Source organism: Salvelinus fontinalis, chromosome 8 (assembly GCF_029448725.1).
Source record: "Salvelinus fontinalis isolate EN_2023a chromosome 8, ASM2944872v1, whole genome shotgun sequence".
Lineage (NCBI taxonomy): Eukaryota > Metazoa > Chordata > Actinopteri > Salmoniformes > Salmonidae > Salvelinus > Salvelinus fontinalis.
The window spans coordinates 49973284-50000363 of NC_074672.1; the positions used below are offsets into that span (position 1 = coordinate 49973284).

Here is a 27080-nt window from a genome sequence, read left to right on the forward strand (position 1 = left end):
TTTGACTTTCACAGTGCATTCGGAAAGGATTCAGACCTCTTGACTTTATCCAGATTAATTATGTTAGACTTTTTCTAAAATGGATTAAAGTTTCTCAATCTACACACAACACCCCATAATGACAAAGCTAAAGTAGGTTTTAGAATGTTTTGCTAAAAATAAAAACAAATATCACGTAAGTATTCAGACCTTTTACTCAGTACTTTGTTGAAGCAACTTTGGCAGCGATTTCAGCCTCGAGTCTTCTTGGGTATGACGCTACAAACTTGGCACACCTGTATTTGGGGAGTTTCTCCCATTCTTCTCTGCAGATCCTCTCAAGCTCTGTCAGGTTGGGTGAGGAGCGTCGCTGCGCAGCTATTTTCAGGTCTCTACAGAGATATTCGAGCGGGTTCAAGTCCGGGCTCTGGCTGGGCCACTCAAGGACATTGAGACCTGTCCTGAAGCCACTCCTTGTGTTGTCTTGGCTGTGTGCTTAGGGTTGCTGTCCTGTTGGAAGGTGAACCTTCACCCCAGTCTGAGGTCCTTCATCAACGATCTCTCTGTACTTTCCTGACTAGTCTCCCAGTCCCTGCCGCTGAAAAACATCCCCACAGCATGAAGCTGCCACCACCATGCTTCACCGTAGGGATGGTGCCAGGTTTCCTCCGGATGTGATGGTTGGCATTCAGGCAAAATAATTAAATCTTGTTTCTCATGGCCTGAACTCCAAGTGGGCTGTCATGTGTCTTTTACTGAGGAGTGGCTTCTATCTGGCCACTCTACCATAAAGGCCTGATTGGTGGAATGCTGCAGAGATTGTTGTCCTTCTGGAAGGTTCTCCCAACCTTCAGAGTGACCATGGGGTTCTTGACATGTTTGAAGACTATTTTGTTCCAAACAATGTCTAAAAATCAGCCAAATCAAAAAGAGTACATTTGAGATATTCATATTGTTGAATAAACAAAATGTGAAGAGATGTATTTCAGAAAGTAGAAAAACTCCATATCTGATGCGTGTCCACAGCTGTCATCCAGACAAAGGGTGACTACTTTGAAGAATCTAAAATATATTCTGATTTGTTTAACACTTTTTTGTTTACTGCATGACTCCATATGTGTTATTCTACAGTTTTGATGACTTCACTATTATTCTACAATGTAGAAAATAGTAAACAATTAAAGAAAAATACTTGAATGAGTAGGTGTCCAAACTTTTGAGTGGTACTGTGTGTGTTCCTTTTGTCCAGGTGGGAAAGGGCAGTGTTGAGTACAATAGAGATCGGGTCATCTGTGAATCTGTTGGGGCAATTTGAGAATTGGAGCGGGTCCAGGATGTCTGGGATAATGGTGTTGATGTAAGCCATGACCAGCCTTTCATAGCACTTCATGGCTACAGACTTGAGCGCTACGGGTCGGTAGTCATTTAGACAGGTTACCTTTGTGTTCTTGGGCACAGGGACTATGGTGGTCTGCTTGAAACATGTTGGTATTACAGACTGGGTGAGGGAGAGGTTGAAAATGTCAGTGAAGACACTTGCCAGCTGGTCAGCGCATTCTCTGAGCACTACTCCGAGTAGTACAGGGAGCTTCCACGTCAGACACCAGTTTAAATCCATGAGGAGTGAAAGGTGAAAGACACTTGGAGAAGAAGGGAATCAGAATGGGGCTGGTGTAACGGTCTTACCTTGCCCCGCCTCAGCACAGTCCACAGTGAAGGATGTTGGTTCAAAAGCCTTCAGCCCTGTTTTAGCCACACCAGGACCTGACACCTTCACCTTGTTAGGGTGGCAGCCTGCCCCGATACTCATCTACACCAGAGAAAACAGTCAGGAAGTGTGTGTTTGGGGGTTGTAGAGGTAAGTGTGTATGTGAAGCTGAAGTCCCCATTCAGCGTTTCTTCTGTTTGGGTGCTCACCCTGAAGGGACTGTCCGGTATGTTGACCCCGCCCCAGGACGCCATGACGGTGTGTTTGAGAGGTTTCTTGGGGGTGTAACTGCAGGTGTACGTTCCATTACCGTTATCCTTCACCTGGACATCTACTGGGGTACCCTCACCATCCTAGAGAGGGAATGAGAGACAGAGACCGAGACAGACAGAGAGAGAGAGAGAGACAGAGACACACTCAACATGAGCTCCTGATAGAATTAATATTTTTTTGTTTTTAGAATGAGATAAACTCTAATCGAAAAATAATTCCAGACAAGTGATGAACAACAACTTTATTCATTCAGAATAGAAAAAAAGTAATGTAATGACCCGGCTGGGTCATTAAAGAGAAAAGAGACGGACTCTAGGTGTACAGGTTAGAACACAGGTTTATTCCTAAACTGGGCTATTGTTCAGGCCACAGCCCACGCCGCTAATGCCGAACGTACACAATTATACATGTCGAGTTAAGGTCACTCTCATAGGAACAGATCAAGGCCCGAACAGAAGAGAGATATGAGACACTCATCCCTCTTTATGCATTTCCAAATCCCGCGGGATTACCCATCATACCCCCCCAACCTTTCCATCTGTCCTGACATATTTAACCCCTGCTAGTAGCCATGAGAACCCTAACACACCCACAAACACAGAACACAATACCGGGTCGTTACAGTAACTTCACGCCTCAAGTTAAGAAGTTGAGTCTAGCTAGCTACACAACAAAGACCTAGCCAGCAGACTAACAAGCTAGACAGAAGAAACGAGCTAGAACAAACCTAGCAAGGCCAGTTAATACAACTACATCAAACGACCAAACTGAGTGAGAAAACCAAAAAGGAGCACAGACTAACTTTAAAAACATATCTTCTGTTTTTTTTGTGTAAAGATTTGTCACTCTTTTTTGCACTAAATTAGAGCTAGCTAGCAACAGCAGCAGACAGGCAAACAGGTTGCTATGGCAACAGGGCAGCAGGCCAGAGCAGCGGTAGTAGCAGATTCCACAGGCACCATGTCCCCACTCCCCCTCAGCGCTGAATCCATTCTCTACCCTAAAGAGGCCAAAAATGACACAACGAGGAAAGCTTTTAAACAGAAACTACTAGAGGAGAGGCCAGAAACCCTTTTTGCAGACCTCTACAAAAACGGTGACGTGAGTAATCTCATGTTTCTCACTGACCAGCCAAATGCATGGCGCTCAGCAGTCTGCTCTCACTACCCATCCATAAAGAAAGAGGGAATCTGTAATGGGTGGAAGCTGAAAATCAAAGAGACAGACGACCCTGAGAGCACCATGATAACAATCAACCTCTACAAGACTGGGACTGTCATGGTGCAAGGTAACATCAGGCTGTTTGAAACAGACTTTCAGACCATTAAGGAGAGAGCGGAGAGAGAGAAGAACACCACCAGTGACATGCCCTCCCACAAGACAAACTCCACCAGCACCACCCTCACCCCTACCCTCCCAAAAAGGCACCTGGCCCACCATCCCACCCTCGATCTGGACTGTCTCTATGACCATGTTCACCTGTACAGGGAGACAGTCCCCATCCTTGCCAAGACTCTCAAGGACGTCACTTTAAACTGCAGCCCGACCTCTCCACCCCTCAGAGATCACACCCCGGTCCTGGACCCCTCCAGCACCATCAACCTCCATGCCCACCACAGCCAGCGCAGACCACCCCAGCTTCAGACCCACCGAGACAAGGCCTACCACCCCCCATCGCAGACCCACAGCCCAGCAGGCAGAGCTACGCACAGGCTGTGAGAGGAGCAACTGGCCCAGACACTCACAATCCAACAACTATTAAAATTGGATTAAGTGATCCAATTTTAATAGTTTGTTGGATTGTGAGCGTTTGTTTCATTTTGAAAGTAAAGACAAAAAAAAAGTTATGAAATCTTTTTACGTTGCATGTTGGAATTTACAAGGATTGAAGTCCTCTGCTTTTGGGCTAAAGAGCAGAAACCCAGACTTCCTGAAAGAAATGGATGATGTTGATATTGTAGTACTACAGGAAACATGGTGCAGAGGTGATGTTTCCACTGGCTGTCCACTAGGTTATAGGGAGATAATCATACCATCCACTAAATTAAAAGGAATCAAACAGGGCAGAGACTCAAGGGGAATGAACGTTAATATGGTATAAATCTGAACTAATTAATTCAATCGAATTGATCAAAACAGGAGAATTCTTTATCTGGTTAAAAATCAACAAGGAGGCTATCTTGACAGATAAAAACGTCTTCCTCTGTGCCACATACATTCCCCCCTCAGAGTCACCCTACTTCAACGAAGAGAGTTTCTCCATTCTAGAGGGGGAGATTAGTCACTTTCAGGCCCAAGGCAACGTACTGGTCTGTGGAGACCTGAATGCTAGAACAGCAGAAGAACAAAACACGATTAACAGTCATGGGGATAAACACCTACCAGGAAGCAACAACCTTTCCCTCCCCACATACCCCCACAGAAACAACTATGACAAAGTGAAAAACTAAAATGGAGTACAGCTCGTGAAGCTCTGTCGAACACTGGGTCTGTACATAGTCAATGGCAGGCTGAGAGGAGACTCTTTTGGTAGGTACACCTACAGCTCATCCCTTGGCAGCAGCACTGTAGACTACTTCCTCACCGACCTCAACCCAGAGTCTCTCAGAGCCTTCCCAGTCAGCCCACTAACACCTCTCTCAGACCACAGTAAAATCACAGTGTATCTGAGAAGAGCAGAACCCAACCATGAAGCATCACGGCCCAATAAATTACATGGTACTAAACAAGCCTATAGATGGAGTGCAAACAGTACAGACATCTACCAAAAAGCAATTAGTAGCCAAAAAATACAATCTCTCCTGGACAACTTTTTAGTCTTAACAGCATCCTAAGGTGTAAATTTGGCCATTTGGAACATAAACGTTATATTTGACAAATTAGCCTTCTTGGCTAATCTAAAGAAACATAAAACAAACCAAAAATAACAGATAATGAAAAATGGTTTGATAAGGATTGCAAAAATAGAAGAAAGTCATTGAGAAATATATCTAATCAAAAACACAGAACCAGACAACAAATGTACACCTTCAATACGGGGAAACTGAAGCAATACAAACGCACCCTAAGAACAAAAAAGGAACAGCACATTAGAAATCAGCTGGATGGAATTGAGGAATCCATAGAATCAAACCACTTCTGGGAGAATTGGAATAAATTAAACAAGGAATTGGCTATCCAAAATGGGGATATGTGGAGAAATCCCTTTGCAAACCTCTACAGCAATATAACAAAGAGCCAAGAACAAAAAGATATACAAGAAAAATTACAAATCCTTGAATCAGCAGTCAACGACTATCAGAATCCTGTGGATACCCCAATTACAGAAGAATTATTGGAAAAACTATGCACTCTCCAACCCAAAAAGCCTGTGGTGCTGATGGTATTTTAAAAGAAATGATCAAATATACAGACCACAAATTCAAATTGGCTATACTCAAACTCTTCAACATTATCCTCACTGCAGGTATTTTCCCCGATATTTGGAACCAGGGATTGATCACACCAATCTATAAAAATAGAGACAAATTTGACCCAAATAATTAGAGGAATTTGCATTAACAGCAACTTGGGGAAAATTCTCTGTAGGATTATAAATAGCAGACTACGTCATTTCCTCGATGAACACAACGTCCTGAGCAGAAGCCAGATTGGATTTCAAAAAATTATCGTACAACAGACCACATTTACACCCTCCAAACTAATTGACAAACAAGTAAACCTTAAAAGGCCAAATCTACTTGTGTTTGGTAGATTAAGAAAGCATTTGATTCAATTTGGCACAAAGGTCTTTTTAATAAACTAATAGAAAGTGGTATTGGAGGGAAAACATATGTTATTAAATAAATGTACACTAAAAACAAATGTGCGGTTAAAATTGGCAACAAGCAAACAGACTTCTTCTCTCAGGGGCGGGGAGTGAAACAGGGCTGCCCAATAAGCCCAACACTATTTAACATCTACATTAATGAATTGGCAAAAACATTAGAAGAATTGGCAGCACCTGGTATCACCCTACACAACACTGAAATCAAGTGTCTGCTGTACTCAGATGACCTGGTGCTGCTGTCTCTCACTAAAGAGGGGTTACAGCAGCACCTAGATCGTCTTCACAGGTTCTGTCAGACCTGGGCTCTGACCGTTAACCTAAAAAAACTAATATAATGATATACCAAAAAAGGTCCAGAAATCAGGATGACAAATATAAATTCTATTTGAACACACCAAAAACTACACATATCTAGGACTAAATATCAGCAACCCCGGTAGCTTTCACATGGCTGTGAATGAGCTGAGACAAAGCAAGAGCATTCTATGCCATTAAAAGGAACATTAAAATTCCAATTAGAATCTGGCTAGAAATGTTCCAATCAGTTATAGAACCAATTGCTCTATATGGCAGTGAAGTATGGGGTCCACTGTCTAATAATGAATTTACCAAATGGGACAAACTTCCAATCGAAATACTGCATGCAGAGTTTTGCAAGACTGTATTGCAAGTGCAAAGAAACTCCAAATAACACATGTAGAGCAGAATTGGGCCAATACCCCCTCCTCATTCGAATAGAAAACAAAGAGCCATCAAATTTTACAACCATCTAAAAACAAGTGACCCCACAACATTCCATCACACAGCTCTACAATGTCAAGAGAAGAGTCCCCTCAGCCAGCTGGTTCTGAGGCTCAGTTCACTAACCGAAACCAACCCCATAGAGCCTCAAGACAGCACTCAGAAAATCTGGCCCAACCAAATCATCATAAAACAAAAAGAAAAATGTATCACCTATTGGAAAGACACCACAAAAAATCTAAGAAAACTTCAATGCTATTTGTCTCTAAACAGACAGTACATGGTGGCAGACTATGACCATTGTGACTGGTAGAAAACCCTGACTAGGTACAGACTAAGTGAGAACAGTCTGGCTATAGAGCCCGGACGTCACAGACAAACCTGGCTGCCCTGAGAGGACAGTCTGGCTGCCCAGAGAGGACAGTCCGGCTATAGAGACCGGTCGTCATAGACAATCCTGGCTGCCCAGAGAGGACAGGCTGTGCTCACTCTGCTCCAGGGGAGAGGTAGAGACAGAGCTGCATTTCCTATTACACTGTGACAAATACTCAGACCTAAGAATATTTATTTCCCAAAATTATAATTAAATTAAAAGAATTTGAAACAAAAGATGAAGAAACAAAAAATCCAATATTTATTGGATGAAAAGCCAAATATGTGTCCTCCTGCCACAACCTGAGGGACGGCCAGTGAAAAGTGCAATGTTATGTCAATAATATTTCCCATTTAGTTTTGTCTTTCAGGTCATGTGTCTTCAGTCATGTTGACACTGGTCTACTACATTTACATTTACATTTAAGTCATTTAGCAGACGCTCTTATCCAGAGCGACTTGGGCTCTGTTCTAGGCCCTCTCCTATTCTCGCTGTACACCAAGTCACTTGGCTCTGTCATAACCTCACATGGTCTCTCCTATCATTGCTATGCAGACGACACACAATTAATCTTCTCCTTTCCCCCTTCTGATGACCAGGTGGCGAATCGCATCTCTGCATGTCTGGCAGACATATCAGTGTGGATGACGGATCACCACCTCAAGCTGAACCTCGGCAAGACGGAGCTGCTCTTCCTCCCGGGGAAGGACTGCCCGTTCCATGATCTCGCCATCACGGTTGACAACTCCATTGTGTCCTCCTCCCAGAGCGCTAAGAACCTTGGCGTGATCCTGGACAACACCCTGTCGTTCTCCACCAACATCAAGGCGGTGGCCCGTTCCTGTAGGTTCATGCTCTACAACATCCGCAGAGTACGACCCTGCCTCACACAGGAAGCGGCGCAGGTCCTAATCCAGGCACTTGTCATCTCCCGTCTGGATTACTGCAACTCGCTGTTGGCTGGGCTCCCTGCCTGTGCCATTAAACCCCTACAACTCATCCAGAACGCCGCAGCCCGTCTGGTGTTCAACCTTCCCAAGTTCTCTCACGTCACCCCGCTCCTCCGCTCTCTCCACTGGCTTCCAGTTGAAGCTCGCATCCGCTACAAGACCATGGTGCTTGCCTACGGAGCTGTGAGGGGAACGGCACCTCAGTACCTTCAGGCTCTGATCAGGCCCTACACCCAAACAAGGGCACTGCGTTCATCCACCTCTGGCCTGCTCGCCTCCCTACCACTGAGGAAGTACAGTTCCCGCTCAGCCCAGTCAAAACTGTTTGCTGCTCTGGCACCCCAATGGTGGAACAAACTCCCTCACGACGCCAGGACAGCGGAGTCAATCACCACCTTCCGGAGACACCTGAAACCCCACCTCTTCAAGGAATACCTAGGATAGGATAAAGCAATCCTTCTGCCCCCCCCCCCCCCTTAAAAGATCTAGATGCACTATTGTAAAGTGGCTGTTCCACTGGATGTCATTAGGTGAATGCACCAATTTGTAAGTCGCTCTGGATAAGAGCGTCTGCTAAATGACTTAAATGTAAATGTAAATGACTTACAAATTGGTGCATTCACCTTATGATATCCAGTGGAACAACCACTTTACAATAGTGCATCTAACTCTTTTAAGGGGGGGGGGGGGGCAGAAGGATTGCTTTATCCTATCCTAGGTATTCCTTAAAGAGGTGGGGTTTCAGGTGTCTCCGGAAGGTGGTGATTGACTCCGCTGACCTGGCGTCGTGAGGGAGTTTGTTCCACCATTGGGGTGCCAGAGCAGCGAACAGTTTTGACTGGGCTGAGCGGGAACTGTACTTCCTCAGAGGTAGGGAGGCGAGCAGGCCAGAGGTGGATGAACGCAGTGCCCTTGTACTACCAGGTCATATGTCTTCTCAGTCATGTTGACACTGGTCTACGACCAGGTCATGTGTCTTCTCAGTCATGTTGACACTGGTCTACTACCAGGTCACGTGTCTTCTCAGTCAGGTTGAGACTGGTCTACTACCAGGTCATGTGTCTTCTCAGTCAGGTTGACACTGGTCTACTACCATTGCTTTAATGCATTGTTGTTCTCAATATTGTTAATGGTAATCCCATGTCCAATACTACTATTATTGTCGTTGGTCCCACCATTTATTTATATTTTTAATATGTATACTTTGACAATGTAAGTAATAATGAACTTGCCATGTCGAGAGAGAGACCCGTAGTATCATTGTTAAACTGGCTGTGCCTCATTCATCAGTTGGTTTGGCCTGTCCTTCAGAGAATACAATGACATACACCTCACACGTACACTACCGTTCACCTCACACGTACACTACCGTTCACCTCACACGTACACTACCGTTCACCTCACACGTACACTACCGTTCACCTCACACGTACACTACCGTTCACCTCACACGTACAGCTGTGTACGTTAAATCACCCCCAGTGTGTCATCTATATACACGTACCTGTGCCAGGATCTTGAGGCCAGCATTCCCTCCCAGCTTGGCATCGACGGTGAACTCAGTGGGTTTCCCCACAGCAAGACCACTGCTCTGTAGTCCTGGACCATACGCCTTCACCTGTACACAGCAAAGCGAGTGCATCAAACACAGGTTAGCAACTGGAGGGTTGCCGGTTCAAAACCCAGGTTAGACAGAGAAAATCTGGTGAGATGAGAGCCACTGAAGGGTTAACTACCCCTGGGGAGCTACACCGGGGCCCACCACATGTTTCAACATTTAGAATATGAAGAGGACTTTATTATCTTTACACACACACACACATACCAGTCCCCAAGTCCAGAACAGACTATGGGAGGAGCACAGTACGACATAGAGCCATGACTACATGGAACTCTATTCCACAGTACGACATAGAGCCATGACTACATGGAACTCTATTCCACAGTACGACATAGAGCCATGACTACATGGAACTCTATTCCACAGTACGACATAGAGCCATGACTACATGGAACTCTATTCCACAGTACGACATAGAGCCATGACTACATGGAACTCTATTCCACAGTACTACATAGAGCCATGACTACATGGAACTCTATTCCACAGTACTACATAGAGCCATGACTACATGGAACTCTATTCCACAGTACTACATAGAGCCATGACTACATGGAACTCTATTCCACAGTACTACATAGAGCCATGACTACATGGAACTCTATTCCACAGTACTACATAGAGCCATGACTACATGGAACTCTATTCCACAGTACGACATAGAGCCATGACTACATGGAACTCTATTCCACAGTGCTACATAGAGCCATGACTACATGGAACTCTATTCCACAGTGCTACATAGAGCCATGACTACATGGAACTCTATTCCACATCAGGTAACTGATGCAGCAGTAGAATCACATTAAAAAGCAGGTAAAAATACACCTTATGGAACAGCAGGGACTGTGAAGCAACACAGACACAGACAATAACATACGAACTATACACACACAGATTTAGTACTGTAGATATGTGTTAGTGGTGGAGTAGGGGCCTGAGGGAACACAGTGTGTTGTGAAATCTATGAATGTATTGTCATGTTTTTAAAATTGTACAAACTGCCTTCATTTTGTGGGACCCCAGGAAGAGTAGCTGCTGCCTTGGCAGGAACTACTGGGGATCCATAATAAACCCCAGGAAGAGTAGCTGCTGCATTGGCAGGAACTAATGGGGATCCATAATAAACCCCAGGAAGAGTAGCTGCTGCCTTGACAGGAACTAATGGGGATCCATAATAAACCCCAGGAAGAGTAGCTGCTGCCTTGGCAGGAACTAATGGGGATCCATAATAAACCCCGGGAAGAGTAGCTGCTGCCTTGGCAGGAACTAATGGGGATCCATAATAAACCCCAGGAAGAGTAGCTGCTGCCTTGGCAGGAACTAATGGGGGATCCATAATAAACCCCAGGAAGAGTAGCTGCTGCCTTGGCAGGAACTAGTGGGTATCCATAATAAACCCCAGGAAGAGTAGCTGCTGCCTTGGCAGGAACTAATGGGGATCCATAATAAACCCCAGGAAGAGTAGCTGCTGCCTTGGCAGGAACTAATGGCGATCCATAATAAACCCCAGGAAGAGTAGCTGCTGCCTTGACAGGAACTAATGGGGGATCCATAATAAGTACAAATACCTATTAGTAGCCCTTGTTTAGAGCAGTAGTGATTTAACATACCTTATCAGGGTAATAGTCTTTGTTCAGAGCAGCAGTGATTTAACACACCTTATCAGGGTAATAGTCTTTGTTCAGAGCAGCAGTGATTTAACATACCTTATCAGGGTAATAGTCTTTGTTCAGAGCAGCAGTGATTTAACATACCTTATCAGGGTAATAGTCTTTGTTCAGAGCAGCAGTGATTTAACACACCTTATCAGGGTAATAGTCTTTGTTCAGAGCAGCAGTGATTTAACATACCTTATCAGGGTAATAGTCTTTGTTCAGAGCAGCAGTGATTTAACATACCTTATCAGGGTAATAGTCTTTGTTCAGAGCAGCAGTGATTTAACACACCTTATCAGGGTAATAGTCTTTGTTCAGAGCAGCAGTGATTTAACATACCTTATCAGGGTAATAGTCTTTGTTCAGAGCAGCAGTGATTTAACACACCTTATCAGGGTAATAGTCTTTGTTCAGAGCTGCAGTGATTTAACACACCTTATCAGGGTAATAGTCTTTGTTCAGAGCAGTAGTGATTAAACATACCTTATCAGGGTAATAGTCTTTGTTCAAAGCTGCAGTGATTTAACATACCTTATCAGGGTAATAGTCTTTGTTCAGAGCAGCAGTGATTTAACATACCTTATCAGGGTAATAGTCTTTGTTCAGAGCAGCAGTGATTTAACACACCTTATCAGGGTAATAGTCTTTGTTCAGAGCAGTAGTGATTAAACATACCTTATCAGGGTAATAGTCTTTGTTCAGAGCTGCAGTGATTTAACATACCTTATCAGGGTAATAGTCTTTGTTCAGAGCAGCAGTGATTTAACATACCTTATCAGGGTAATAGTCTTTGTTCAGAGCAGTAGTGATTAAACATACCTTATCAGGGTAATAGTCTTTGTTCAGAGCTGCAGTGATTTAACATACCTTATCAGGGTAATAGTCTTTGTTCAGAGCTGCAGTGATTTAACATACCTTATCAGGGTAATAGTCTTTGTTCAGAGCTGCAGTGATTTCAGCCATGAAGGGAGAGTGCTGGATATCCTCGTTGTTACAGAGCACATGCACCGCGTACTCTCCTGCTTCCATTGGCCAGTACCGCACGTCACATGACCCGTCGCCCTTATCATCACACTCGATCTTCGCCTGGGACGGACCCTCCACCGAGAAACCTGGACACACACACCTTCTGATGAGGACACGCAGGGTCTGTGGTGTGTGTGTGGGGGGGGACGTGTTTACCTATTCTAGTGGGGACCAGAAGTTCCCACAAGAATAGTAAACTTACAAAAATTTGACCAACTGGGGACATTTTGTTAGTCCCCACAAGGTCAAATCCTATTTCTAGGGGGTTTAGGGTTAAGGTTAGAATTACGTTAACGGTTAGGAGCTAGAGGTCGATCAATTAATCAGGGCCAAGTTCAAGTTTTCATAACAATCGGTAATTGGCATTTTTGGAAGCCAATTACATTGCATTCCGCGAGGAAACTGAGTGGCAGCCTGACCACCTGTTACGCGAGTGCAGCAAGGAGCCAAGGTAAGTTGCTAGCTAGTATTAAACTTACAACAAAAAAAATCAATCTTCACATAATCACTATTTAACTACACACGGTTGACGATATTACTAGTTTATGTAGCGTGTCCTACGTTGCATATAATCAATGCGCTGCCTGTTAATTTATCATCGAATCACAGCCTACTTCGCCAAACGGGGGATGATTAAACAAAATCACAATCGTTGCAGAATGTACCTAACCATAAACATCAATGCCTTTCTTAAAATCAATACACAAAAGTATATATTTTTTTAAACCTGCATATTTAGTTAATTCATGTTAGCAGGAAATATTAACTAGGGAAATTGTGTCACTTCTTGCATTCATTGCACGCAGAGTCAGGGTATTGCAACAGTTTGGGCCGCCTGGCTCCTTGCGAATTAATTTGCCAGAATTGTACATAATTATGACATAACGTCGAAGGCTGTGCAATGTAACAGGAATATTTAGACTGATGGATGCCACCCGTTAGATAAAATACGGAACGGTTCCAGTATCCCCAGAAAGAATAAACATTTTGTTTTCGAAATGATAGTTTCCAGATTCGACCATTTTAATGACCAAAGGCTCGTATTTCTGTGTGTTATTATGTTAGAACTAAGTCTATGATTTGATAGAGCAGTCTGACTGAGCGATGGTAGGCAGCAGGTTTTTGGGTTAGGGTAAGAGTAGGGGTTAGGGAAAATAGGATTTTGAATGGGACTGAATTGTGTGTCCCCACAAAGTTAGCTGTACAACACTGTGTGTGTGTGTGTGTGTGCGTGTGTGTGTGTGTACTCACCCAGTGTTCCCACATTCTCTCCAACAGCTTCGACCACGAAGTCGGCAGATTTACCCACAATGCCGCTCTCCAGGCCGGGCCCCCATGCTCGCACCTTCTGTGGCCCCGCCTCCAAACCAATCTTCACCTCCAACGGGCTGCAAGAGGAAGTGACATCATGTGACAGCGTTACACCAGGCTCTCTAATCATGACTATAGATTGTTGTTGACACAAATTACATGTTGCAAAGAGGATCACAGTTATTTACCAGAGTCTACCTGTAATGACTGTGCTGAATGCACTAACTATATATGTCACTCTGGTTAACAATGTAAATGTACCTGCGGGGGATGTGTTGTCCTCCCCAGGTGATGGTTATACTGTATGTTCCGGGGGTGGAGGGGTAGTACTCAAACCCAAACACTCCGTCTCCTAGATCCTTCCTCTTACAGGGCTCCTCCAGACCCTCTGCACACACACAGGGTCAGTTTGGTCATAAAGAAACAGAGTAGCAATTGGTTTATGTAATTTCTAGAAGAGTGGATACTGGGTAGTGTAGTCTATAAATCAGAGGCTGCTGGGGGGGGGGGGTGTAGTCTATAAAATCAGAGAGGCTGCAGTCTATAAAATCAGAGAGGCTGCTGGGGGGGGGTGTAGTCTATAAAATCAGAGGCTGCTGGGGGGGTGTAGTATATAAAATCAGAGAGGCTGCTGGGGGGGGGTGTAGTCTATAAAATCAGAGAGGCTGCTGGGGGAGGGGTAGTCTATAAAATCAGAGGCTGCTGGGGGGGGGTGTAGTCTATGAAATCAGAGGCTGCTGGGGGGGTGTAGTATATAAAATCAGAGAGGCTGCTGGGGGGGGGGGTGTAGTCCATAAAATCAGAGGCTGCTGGGGGGGGTGTAGTATATAAAATCAGAGAGGCTGCTGGGGGGGGTGTAGTATATAAAATCAGAGGCTGCTGGGGGTCACATCTTTGGTCAAGTTTGCGTGGGTCAAATAAACCCCCCTAATGATTGGTTGCCGATAAAGCCTCCCACCATGCACCTGATGGCTGGAGGATACAGTTGGAGAGAAACGCGCAGTGAAAACTTGATGACCTTTGGTTCATGCAGTTGGACATATAGAACAGGGGTGTCAAACTCATTCCACGGAGGGCCTAGTGTCTGCAGGTTTTTGGTTTTTCCTTTCAATAAAGCCCTAGACAACCAGGTGTGGGGGGTTCCTAACTAATTAGTGATGTTAATTAATCAATCAAGTACAAGGGAGGAGCGAAAACCCGCAGACACTCGGCCCCACGTGGAATGAGTTTGACACCTGTGATGTAGAGGCTAGTTGGACCATTTTTATCTCCCATAATGCAACACTTTGAAAGGCAGTGACCAACGACGGTCACCGACTAGAGAAGACTGATCCGCCCATTGAGCCACATAGTGTGTGTTAGAGATTACATATACACAGTAGCAGTCAAAAGTTGACACCTACTCATTCCAGGGGTTTTCTTAATTGTTACTATTTTCTACGTTATAGAATAATAGTGAAGCCATGAAAAGAAAACTGTGAAACACCACATTTGGAATCATGTAGTATCAAAAAAAAAAGTTAAACTAAAATATATGTTAAGTTTTCAGATTCTTCAAAGTAGCCTCCCTTTGCCTTGATGACAGCTTTGCATTCTCTCAACCAGCATCATGAGGTAGTCACCTGGAATGCATTTCAATTAACAGGTGGTCTTGGTGAATGTGGAATTTCTTTCCTTCTTAATGCATTTGAGCCAATGTTGTGTTGTGACAAGGTAGGGGTGGTATACAGAAGATAGCCCTATTTGGTAAAAGGCCAAGTCCATATTATGGCAAGAACAGCTCAAATAAGCAAAGAAAAACAACAGTCCATCATTACTTTAAGACATGAAGGTCAGTCAATACAGAACATTTCAAGAACTTTGAATGTTTCTTCAAGTGCAGTCGCAAAAACCATGAAGAGCTATGATGAAACTGGCTCTCATGAGGACTGCCACAGACCCAGAGTTACCTCTGCTGCAGAGGATAAGTTCATTAGAGTTAACTGCACCTCAAATTGCAGCCCAAATAAATGCGTCAGAGTTCAAGCAACAGACAACAGCAACTGTTGAGGAGACTGCATGAATCAAGCCTTCATGGTTGAATTGCTGCAAAGAAACCACCACTAAAGGACACCAATAAGAAGCGAATTGCTTGGGCCAACAAACACGAGTAATGGACATTAGACCGGTGGAAATCTGCCATTTGGGCTGATGAGTCCAAATTGGAGATTTGGCTCCAACCGCCGTGTCTTTGTGAGATGCAGAGTAGCTGAATGAATGATCTCTGCATGTGTCGTTCCCACCGTGAAACATGGAGGAAGTAGTATGATTTATTTAGAATTCAAGGCTCACTTAACCAGCATGGCTACCACAGCATTCTGCAGTGATACACCATCCCATCTGGTTTGCGCTTAGTGGGACTATCATTTTTAACAGGACAATGACCCAAAACACACCTCAGGCTGTGTAAGGGCTATTTGACCAAGAAGGAGAGTGATGGAGTGCTGCATCAGATGACCTCAACAATCACCTGACCACGACCCAAGTGAGATGGTTTGGGATGAGACGGACCACAGTGAAGGAAAAGCAGCCAACAAGTGCTCAGCATATGTGGGAACTCCTTCAAGACTGTTGGAAAAACATTCCTCATGAAGCTGGTTGAGAGAATGCCAAGAGTGTGCACAGCTGTCATCAAGGCAAAGGGTGGCTACTTTGAATAATCTCAAATATAAAATATATTTACATTTGTTTAACACTTTTTTGGTTACTACACAATTCCATGTGTGCTACTTTGTGGTTTTGATGTGGTCACTATTATTCTACAATGTAGAAAATAATAAAAAATAAAGAAAAACCCTGGAATGAGTAGGTGTGTCCAAACTTTTGACTGGTTCTGTGTGTCTTGTGTATATAAATTCAGCAAAAAAATAAACGTCCCTTTTTCAGGATCCCGTCTTTCAAAGGTATTTCGTAGACATCCAAATAACTTCACAGATCTTCATGATAAAGGGTTTAAACACTGTTTCCCATTGCTTGTTCAATGAACCATAAACAATTAATGAACATGCACCTGTGGAACGATCGTTAAGACACTAACAGCTTACAGACGGTAGGCAATTAAGGTCACAGTTATGAAAACTTAGGACACTAAAGAGGCCTTTCTACTGACTCTGAAAAACACCAAAAGAACAAAATGCCCAGGGTCCCTGCGTGAACGTGCCTTAGGCATGCTGCAAGGAGGCACAAGGACTGCAGATGTGGCCAGGACAATAAATTGCAAAGTCCGTACTGTGAGACGTACTGTGAGAAGACAGCACTACAGGGAGACAGGACAGACAGCTGATCGTCCTCGCAGTGGCAGACCACGTGTAACAACACATACACAGTATCGGTACATCCGAACATCACACCTGCGGGACAGGTACAGGATGGCAACAACAACTGCTCGAGTTACACCAGAAACGCACAATCCCTCCATCAGTGCTCAGACTGTCCGCAATAGACTGAGAGAGGCTGGACTGAGGGCTTGTAGGCCTGTTGTAAGGCAGGTCCTCACCAGACATCACCGGCAACAACGTCGCCTATGGCCACAAACCCACCGTCGCTGGACCAGACAGGACTGGCAAAAGTGCTCTTCACTGACGGGTCGCGGTTGTCTCACCAGGGGTGATGGTCGGATTCGTGTTTATCGTGGAAGGAATGAGCGTTACACCGAGGCCTGTACTCTGGAGCGGGATCGATTTGGAGGTGGAGGGTCCGTCATGGTCTGGGGCGCTGTGTCACAGCATCATCGGCCTGTGCTTGTTGTCATTGCAGGTAATCTCAACGCTGTGCGTTACAGGGAAGACATCCTCCTCCCTCATGTGGTACCCTTCCTGCAGGCTCATCCTGACATGACCCTCCAGCATGACAATGCCACCAGCCATACTGCTGGTTCTGTGCGTGATTTTCTGCAAGGAATGTTAGTGTTCTGCCATGGCCAGCGAAGAGCCCGGATCTCAATCCCATTGAGCACGTCTGGGACCTGTTAGATCGGAGGGCTTGGGCTTGGGCTTGGGCCACCCCCCATCCAGAAACTTGCAGGTGCCTTGGTGGAAGAGTGGGGTAACATCTCACAGCAAGAACTGGCAAATCTGGTGCAGTCCATGAGGAGGAGATGCACTGCAGTACTTAACGCAGCTGGTGGCCACACCAGATACTGACTGTTACTTTTGATTTCGACCCCCCCGTTGTTCAGGAACACATTATTCCATTTCTGTTAGTCACGTGTCTGTGGAACTTGTTCAGTTTATGTCTCAGTTGTTGAATCTTGTTATGTTCATACACATATTTACATGTTCATTGTTGTGAAAATAAACAGTTGACAGTGAAAGGACGTTTCTTTTTTTGATGAGAATATATATATTATTAATAGAGGCTTGTTTGCATAATTTATGAAACAGAGGCTGCTGGGTAGTTGACTCACTGGGGCCCTTGATGGTGACTTTGAGTTCTCCAGTCCCAGCTCCTTTGGTGAAGACTCTGAAGTCAGCTGTCTCCTTCACCCGGAGGCCTTTAGGCTGCAGACCACGGCCCTTAGCCCGAACCAGGCTGGGGTTACAAGCTGGGGGGAGGAGGGTTAGAGTTGAACACAATCTATAGTTTGAATGGATGACATTAACCCCCAGGGGAACTGCTAAATAAGGACCTGCTGAGTCACATGCATATGTGTGTGTGTGTGTGTGTGTGTGTGTGTGTGTGTGTGTGTGTGTGTGTGTGTGTGTGTGTGTGTGTGTAGACACCGGGTCAGTCTGGGTTTGGAGGTTTAGAGGGAGATGACACACCAGTCTATGAAAAAGGATGAGTCACAAGGAATAGTACGACACACACCGAGTCTAGCACCCGAGACAGATCCCAGGAAGTGACAGGACAGTAGAAGGAAGAAGCTGCTCCAGAGAGAGAAGAGATCCCAGGAAGTGACAGGACAGTAGAAGGAAGAAGCTGCTCCAGAGAGAGAAGAGATACCAGCTCCTTCCATCCTTCCATGGAGAGAGAGAGAACAAAGCAGTTAGAATATATAAAAGATAAGTGACTCAAACAGAACAGCACAGCAGAAACTGAACAAATAGAACCAGAATAACAGAACAGCAGAAACTGAACAGCACAAATAGAACCAGAATAACAGAACCAGACAAAGAAAAGTCAGACACTCCGCCTCATCTCCCTCGGTCTGTCTCACCCTCTCCTATATTAACAGTGAAGGGGCTCTTGCTGATCTGTCCTCCAGCGAAGGTAACGTAGATGGTGTGGGTCCCCTCCAGGGTGGGTTTGTAGGTGCAGCGGTACGAACTGTTGCCCTTATCCTCTATCTGACACACCACCACGTCCTTCTTACCCGCTGGGTCCATGATCACCACCTCCACCTCTCCCACACCAGCACCTGGAGACAGGGGCAGCTTTAGCATCATACCAATAGACTGCGTCCTCCGTAATTATTGGGACTGTGAAGCACTCTTTTTGGCCCAATACGCCAAAAGTTTAACAATGGGGTTAAAATGCAGACTGTCAGCTTTCATTTGGGGTATTGTCATACATATCGGGTGAACCGTTTAGAAATTACAGCACTTCTCGTACATAGTCCCCCATTTTAGGGGAGCAAAAGTATTGAGACAAATCCACTTGTATGTGTTCAGGGGAAAAACAACAGATTTGTACCTTGTCAGCTCGGGGGATTCGATCTAGCAACCTTTCGGTTACTAGTCCAACGCTCTAAACCACTAGGCTACCCTGCCCCCCCCCCCCTCTAACCACTAGGCTACCCTGCCCCCCCCCCCCCTCTAACCACTAGGCTACCCTGCCCCCCCCCCCCCTCTAACCACTAGGCTACCCTGCCCCCCCCCCCCCTCTAACCACTAGGCTACCCTGCCCCCCCCCCCTCTAACCACTAGGCTACCCTGCCCCCCCCCCTCTAACCACTAGGCTACCCTGCCCCCCCCCCTCTAACCACTAGGCTACCTATATTTTGGAGTCACATGTATTGTAAATTATAATATGTTTCTAAACACTTCTACATGAATGTGGATGCTACCAACATTATGGATAATCCTGAATGAATCGTGAATAATGAGGAGTGAGAAAGTTACACACAAATATCATACCCCCGAGACATGCTAACCTCTCACCATTACAATAACAGGGGAGGTTAGCATAGCCCCAAGACATGCTAACCTCTCACCATTACAATAACAGGGGAGGTTAGCATTTTATATCATACCCCGAGACATGCTAACCTCTGACCATTACAATAACAGGGGAGGTTAGCATAGCCCCAAGACATGCTAACCTCTCACCATTACAATAACAGGGGAGGTTAGCATTTTATATCATACCCCCAAGACATGCTAACCTCTCACCATTACAATAACAGGGAGGTTAGCATTTTATATCATAACCCCAAGACATGCTAACCTCTCACCATTACAATAACAGGGGAGGTTAGCATTTTATATCATACCCCCAAGACATGCTAACCTCTCACCATTACAATAACAGGGGAGGTTAGCATTTTATATCATACCCCCAAGACATGCTAACCTCTCACCATTACAATAACAGGGGAGGTTAGCATTTTATATCATACCCCCAAGACATGCTAACCCCTCACCATTACAATAACAGGGGAGGTTAGCATTTTGGGAGGGGTATTTGTGCGTCTATAACTTTCTCACTCATACTTGATCATTCAAGATTATCATAAATGTATAAGTGTTTAGAAAACATATATTCTTATTTACAATAAAAGTGACAATACATTATTTACCGTTCATTTGTATTGGTCAAAAAATGGTCTGAACCAAAACAAAAAACAGTTGTCCTTCCTAATGGAGTGTCCTGATAGGACAGAAACTGCTCAGGGATGTCAGCAAGAGACCAATGGTGATTTCAAAATGTCTGCTGAGAGAACAGTGTGTACCTGCGGTGTAGACGTCAAAGCATGTGGTCTTATTGGCGATGTTCCCGGCAGGTTCTAGTCCAGGTCCCTGAGCTGTAGCTTTACTGCTGTCTCCCTGGGCCATCCCCACATCCACCTCATACGGAGACTTATTGATGTGCAGCCCCGCAAACAGCACCGTCACCTAGTAAAACACAGAGTTACCAAACAGCACCGTCACCTAGTAAAACACAGAGTTACCAAACAGCACCGTCACCTGGTAACACACAGAGTTACCAAACAGCACCGTCACCTGGTAACACAGTTACCAAACAGCACCGTCACCTGGTAACACAGTTACCAAACAGCACCGTCACCTGGTATAACACAGTTACCAAACAGCACCGTCACCTGGTATAACACAGTTACCAAACAGCACCGTCACCTGGTATAACACAGTTACCAAACAGCACCGTCACCTGGTATAACACAGTTACCAAACAGCACCGTCACCTGGTATAACACAGTTACCAAACAGCACCGTCACCTAGTATAACACAGTTACCAAACAGCACCGTCACCTGGTATAACACAGTTACCAAACAGCACCGTCACCTGGTAACACAGTTACCAAACAGCACCGTCACCTGGTAACACAGTTACCAAACAGCACCGTCACCTGGTAACACAGTTACCAAACAGCACCGTCACCTGGTAACACAGTTACCAAACAGCACCGTCACCTGGTAACACAGTTACCAAACAGCACCGTCACCTGGTAACACAGTTACCAAACAGCACCGTCACCTGGTAACACAGTTACCAAACAGCACCGTCACCTGGTAACACAGTTACCAAACAGCACCGTCACCTGGTAACACAGTTACCAAACAGCACCGTCACCTGGTAACAGTTACCAAACAGCACCGTCACCTGGTAACAGTTACCAAACAGCACCGTCACCTGGTAACACAGTTACCAAACAGCACCGTCACCTGGTAACACAGTTACCAAACAGCACCGTCACCTGGTATAACACAGTTACCAAACAGCACCGTCACCTGGTATAACACAGTTACCAAACAGCACCGTCACCTGGTAACACAGTTACCAAACAGCACCGTCACCTGGTAACACAGTTACCAAACAGCACCGTCACCTGGTAACACAGTTACCAAACAGCACCGTCACCTAGTAAAACACAGTTACCAAGCAGCACCGTCACCTAGTATAACAGTTACCAAGCAGCACCGTCACCTAGTATAACAGTTACCAAACAGCACCGTCACCTAGTATAACAGTTACCAAACAGCACCGTCACCTGGTATAACAGTTACCAAACAGCACCGTCACCTGGTATAACACAGTTACCAAACAGCACCGTCACCTGGTATAACACAGTTACCAAACAGCACCGTCACCTGGTAACACAGTTACCAAACAGCACCGTCACCTAGTATAACACAGTTACCAAACAGCACCGTCACCTGGTAACAGTTACCAAGCAGCACCGTCACCTGGGATTAAGTTAATTTAGGGTAGAAATGAAGACTGAAGGTTAGGCTTACCTTGTGCATCCCAGTGACTTTGGGAATGTAGAAGACGGAGTAGGTACGATTCTTATCGTTGTTGGCTGTCACCTTGGCCTGACGGGGAGGATAGAGAGAGACACTCGCTAATTATCAAAATACAGAAAAGAGACATTCAATTTCACAGCCACCTAAAAGTAAGCAATTCCCAAACCTTCCATGAAAGCCATCACCTGGCTCTCAAGAGAAAACAGGCTATGTGCACACTGCCTACAAAATGAGGTGGAAACTGAGCTGCACTTCCTATCCTCTTGCCAAATGTATGACCGTAGAGAGACATATTTCCCTTAGATTACATAGAAAGAATTCAAAAATAAATCCAATTTTGATAAACTCTACAGTGTGCCATCACAGCAGCAAGATTTGTAAATGTAAATATATGTTTCCCATGCCAATTAAGCTCTTTGAATTGGAGAGAGAAAGCGTGAGATGTCACAGAGAGAGAGAGAGAGAGAGAGAGAGAATGTCAGACACCAGGGGAAGACATTATGTTTAAGCGGTTTGTGTGTGTGTGCCAGAGGTGGGACCAAGTCACAAGCGAGTCTCAAGCCACAAGGTCAGTCTTAAGTAGAGTCCCAAATAAAGCGGGTCGAGTCAAGGTTGTGCATTCTAAGAACAAGTCAAGTCCTGTTTTTTTTCCAAGTAAAAAAATAAATCTATACATGCAATGACTTGTTCAAGTCTTGGTCTATTTATTGAGGCTACCAGACAGCCCTTTTCATTATTTTACATTTTAGTCATTAAGCAGATGACTCGGTCATTTATCCAGAGCGACTACAGTAGTGACATTTATCCACAACACATCTTGATTATGTAATAATTAATTTGAACAAATTCAAAATTAAAGCTTCATAAGTAAAAAAAATTAAGCAATTTTGACATACCAGAGACAGCCGCGGTCGCTCTGAGCCAAACTGGGATACTTGTTTATTTATTGATCAGTTTTCTTTAACCAATTATGGTCTTTAATGCAAGGCCGACAGACAAGCTCCCTACATTTTCCCCCTTCCACCTGCCTCCTCCATTTTTTCCGGTAATGCTGCAATTAGTTGTAATTTGAGCGGACATTTCCATGCATTTTGTTAGCTGCCTGTGTGACATAAATAGGACTGGTGGAGTTATGATAGAATTTACAAATATTATACTTTTTTTGGTTTCTTTTTTATTATATTTGAATTTAACCACAATATTTGTTATATTATTTATTCTGTCTTTTCTGGTGGATTAAATAGAAATACATCAACTTTCTATGACTTGTTTTAAAATAACTGAAAGGGAAAGTGTAACTGAACAGAGGGAGAGGTTGTAATCTGAACAAAGGGAAAAAGGCCTTTCTTGAACATCGGGTGAGACATTCTTACTAATTTGCTAGAGAACAGGTTCGGATTTAACTTTTGTATGACTGAAGCCTTTAGTGAAAGGTCTGTTTTAATTTCTGCAGCCCGAATTCATATTCATTATATAAATAAACCCATTTAAAAGTGTGTCTGGCTTGCCGTTCCAAATAAAATGTCATTTTTATATCTCTCAATTTAAATTACTGTTCACTAGGTGTAGGGCAAGACCATCAGAAAATCGGTAAATTGTGAACTGACTAAAGAGTTAACCAGGGTGATTTTTCCACAAATACAGGTATTTTCCTTTCCATGGTAGTAAGATATTCTATTTTTAGTGGATAGTGGACAACCTTGTTTTACTCCTCTTGACGGTTTAAAACTGAGAAGTAGCCATTGACTATTTTACACCTCGGGTTACTATACATAACTTTAACCCATTGTATAAGGGAGTCTCCAAAATGTAAATATTCCAGGCATTTATATATAAACTCCAGTCGTACTTTATCAAAAAGCCTTTTCAAAGTCAGCTATGAAAACCAGGCCTGGTTTCCCTGATTTTAGTGTTCTATTGTTTCTAGTACTGTCTTATATTATCTCCAATGTATCGTCCATGTAAAAAAAAAAAAAACTCGTCTGATTAGGATAAATAATTATCCGACAATACCTTTTAAATTCTATACATTTTGCGTCACAACACTGAAGAGTATGGGTCCTTCAATTGTTTTAACTTGTATCCTGTTTCAGTAATAATGAAATCAGATCTTCTTGCCGAGTGTCCGATAAGCGACCATTTACATAGGAGTGGTTACAACATGCTAAGAACAGTCCTGAGTACATCATAAAGGTTTGGTATACCGCCACTGGTATGCCATCCAGCCTTGGAGTTTTCCCACACTTAAAGGCTTTAATTAAGAAGTTCCTCCTCTGTAATTTGGCCTTCAAATTAATCTTTCTGGACAGCTGTTAAATTTTACAATTAATAATAGAAAAGAAAATCCTTACAATTAACTTCGGTTGGAGGAGACTGAAATGAAAACATATCCTTAAAGTACTTTGGTGAATCATAGCTAACTCCATTTCTAACAAGTTTCAGTAAATTATTTTTGGTAGCATTTCTATGAAGATAAAAAAAAAATGGTGTATTTTATATTCCATCAAATTGGCTTTATTTTTATAATGTAGTCAGAAGTTTACATACACCTTTGCCAAATAAATTTGAACTCCGCTTTCCACAATTCCTGACATTTAATCCTAGTAAAAATTCCCTGTCTTAGGTCAGTTAGGATCACCACTATTTAAAAAATGTGAGATGTCAAAATAAAAGTAGAGAATTATTTATTTCAGCTTTTATTTCTTTCATCACATTCCCAGTGGGTCAGAAGTTCACATACACTCAATTAGTATTTGGTAGCATTGCCTTTAAATTGTTTAACTTGGGTCAAACATTTCAGGTAGCCTTCCACAAGCTTCCCACAATAAGTTGGGTGAATTTTGGCCCATTCCTCCTGACAGAGCTGGTGTAACTGAGTCAGGTCTGTAGGCCTCCTTGCTCGCACAAGCTTTTTCAGTTCTGCCCACATATTTTCTATAGGATTGAGATCAGGGCTTTGTGATGGCCACTCCAATACATTGACTTTGTTGTCCTTAAGCCATTTTGCCACAACTTTGGAAGTATGCTTGGGGTTATTGTCCATTTGGCTGACCCATTTGCGACCAAGCTTTAACTTCCTGACTGATGTCTTGAGATGTTGCTTCAATATATCCACATCATTTTTCTACCTCATGATGCTATCTATTTTGTGAAGTGCACCAGTCCCTCCTGCAGTAAAGCACCCCCACAACATGATGCTGCCACCCCCGTGCTTCAAGGTTGGGATGGTGTTCTTCGGCTTGCAAGCCTCCCCCTTTTCCCTCCAAACTTAACGATGGTCACTATGGCCAAACAGTTATATTTTTGTTTCATCAAACCAGAAGACATTTCTCAAAAAAGTATGATCTTTGTCCCTATGTGCAGTTGCAAACCGTAGTCTGGCTTTTATTGGCAATTTTAAAGCAGTGGCTACTTCCTTGCTGAGCGGCGTTTCAGGTTATGTCGATATGGGACTCGTTTTACTGTGGATATAGATCCTTTTGTACCCGTTTCCTCCAGCATCTTCACAAGGTTCTTTGCTGTTGTTCTGGGATTGATTTGCACTTTTCACACCAAAGTACGTTCATCTCTAGGAGACAGAACGCGTCTCCTTCCTGAGCGGTATGACGGCTGCGTGTCCCATGGTGTTTATACTTGTGTACTATTGTTTGTACAGATGAACGTGGTACCTTCAGGCGTTTGGAAATTGCTCCCAAGGATGAACCTGACTTTTTTCCTGAGGTCTTGGCTGATTTCTTTTGATTTTCCCATGATGTCAAGCAAAGAGGCACTGAGTTTGAAGGTAGGCCTTGAAATACATCCACAGGTACACCTCCAATTGACTCAAATGATGTCCATTAGCCTATCAGAAGCTTCTAAAGCCAAGACATAATTTTCTGTAATTTTCAAAGCTGTTTAAAGGCAAAGCACACTTAGTGGATGTAAACTTCTGACTGTGTAAACAATTGTTGTAAAAAGGACTTGTGTCATGCACAAAGTAGATGTCCTAACCGACTGGCCAAAACTAGTTTATTAACAAGAAATTTGTGGAGTGGTTGAAAAACTAGTTTTAATGACTCCATTCTAAGTGTATGTAAACTTCCGACTTCAAATGTATATTGTGTGTGTGTGTGTGTGTGTGTGTGTGTGTATACCTCCTCTCTGTGTCCGGCAGGGTCCTCTACATACACCAGCACCTCTCCCATCCCAGCACTGATGGTCTCCACTGTAAACACCGCCTTCTTCATGACAACATTACCTACTGGCTCTATACCTGGAGAAAGAGAGGGAGAGAGAGAGAGCAACATTACCTACTGGCTCTATACCTGGAGAAAGAGAGAGAGCAACATTACCTACTGGCTCTATACCTGGAGAAAGAGAGAGAGGGAGAGAGAGAGCAACATTACCTACTGGCTCTATACCTGGAGAAAGAGAGAGAGCAACATTACCTACTGGCTCTATACCTGGAGAAAGAGAGAGAGGGAGAGAGAGAGCAACATTACCTACTGGCTCTATACCTGGAGAAAGAGAGAGAGGGAGAGAGAGCAACATTACCTACTGGCTCTATACCTGGAGAAAGAGAGAGAGGGAGAGAGAGCAACATTACCTACTGGCTCTATACCTGGAGAAAGAGAGAGAGGGAGAGAGAGAGCAAGAGAGGTGTGAGACAGAGGAAATCATTTAGATGTGTGGTGTATGTGTGAGAGACAGAGGAAAACATGTGTGTGTTGATGTGTACCTGGTCCGTATGCCCGGGCCTTCTTGGGGTTCAGTTTGGGGCGCAGGGGAGCGCCAGGTTTCAGTTTGGACTTGGGGAACTGGGACAGGTATGTCATCACGGAATGTTCATCTACATTGGGGTCAACGATTTCCTCTGGGGTTATCACCTAGGAAACCAGATGGCACACACTGTTTAGACACACACACACACACCTGCAGCAGAGGGTAGCGTGATTTAATGTAGACCTTAACCACTACCTCAAGCTGCACAAAGCACTCACTCACACGCCACTCACTCACACGCCACAGAGACAGGGGAAGAGAGCGTTGTTCTGAGAACTGGTGTGGGAGGAAACACCAACCACAGATATAACTGACGGCACGCTACCAACTTCTCCAGATCTGCCAACCTCGCACGAAAACCCTGCCCACGTGGCATCTCAGCAC

At 44.2% G+C, this 27080-nt stretch overlaps 1 protein-coding gene across 3 annotated transcripts in view; it reads right to left on the reverse strand.

The window, feature by feature from the left end:
* LOC129861376 (filamin-A-like) overlaps nt 1-27080 on the reverse strand; it is a 92138-nt gene that overhangs the window by 33408 nt on the left and 31650 nt on the right. For all 3 annotated transcript variants that reach the window (XM_055932762.1, XM_055932764.1, XM_055932763.1), the window contains exons 5-16: nt 26653-26800; nt 26069-26187; nt 21927-22004; nt 20401-20563; nt 18667-18867; nt 17914-18051; nt 13731-13857; nt 13410-13546; nt 12048-12244; nt 9358-9471; nt 1897-2040; nt 1666-1789 (exon numbers count right to left, since the gene is read on the reverse strand). In XM_055932762.1, coding sequence (XP_055788737.1) covers nt 1666-1789; nt 1897-2040; nt 9358-9471; nt 12048-12244; nt 13410-13546; nt 13731-13857; nt 17914-18051; nt 18667-18867; nt 20401-20563; nt 21927-22004; nt 26069-26187; nt 26653-26800 — 1690 coding nt within the window. The remainder of the gene's footprint in view (nt 1-1665; nt 1790-1896; nt 2041-9357; nt 9472-12047; nt 12245-13409; nt 13547-13730; nt 13858-17913; nt 18052-18666; nt 18868-20400; nt 20564-21926; nt 22005-26068; nt 26188-26652; nt 26801-27080) is intronic.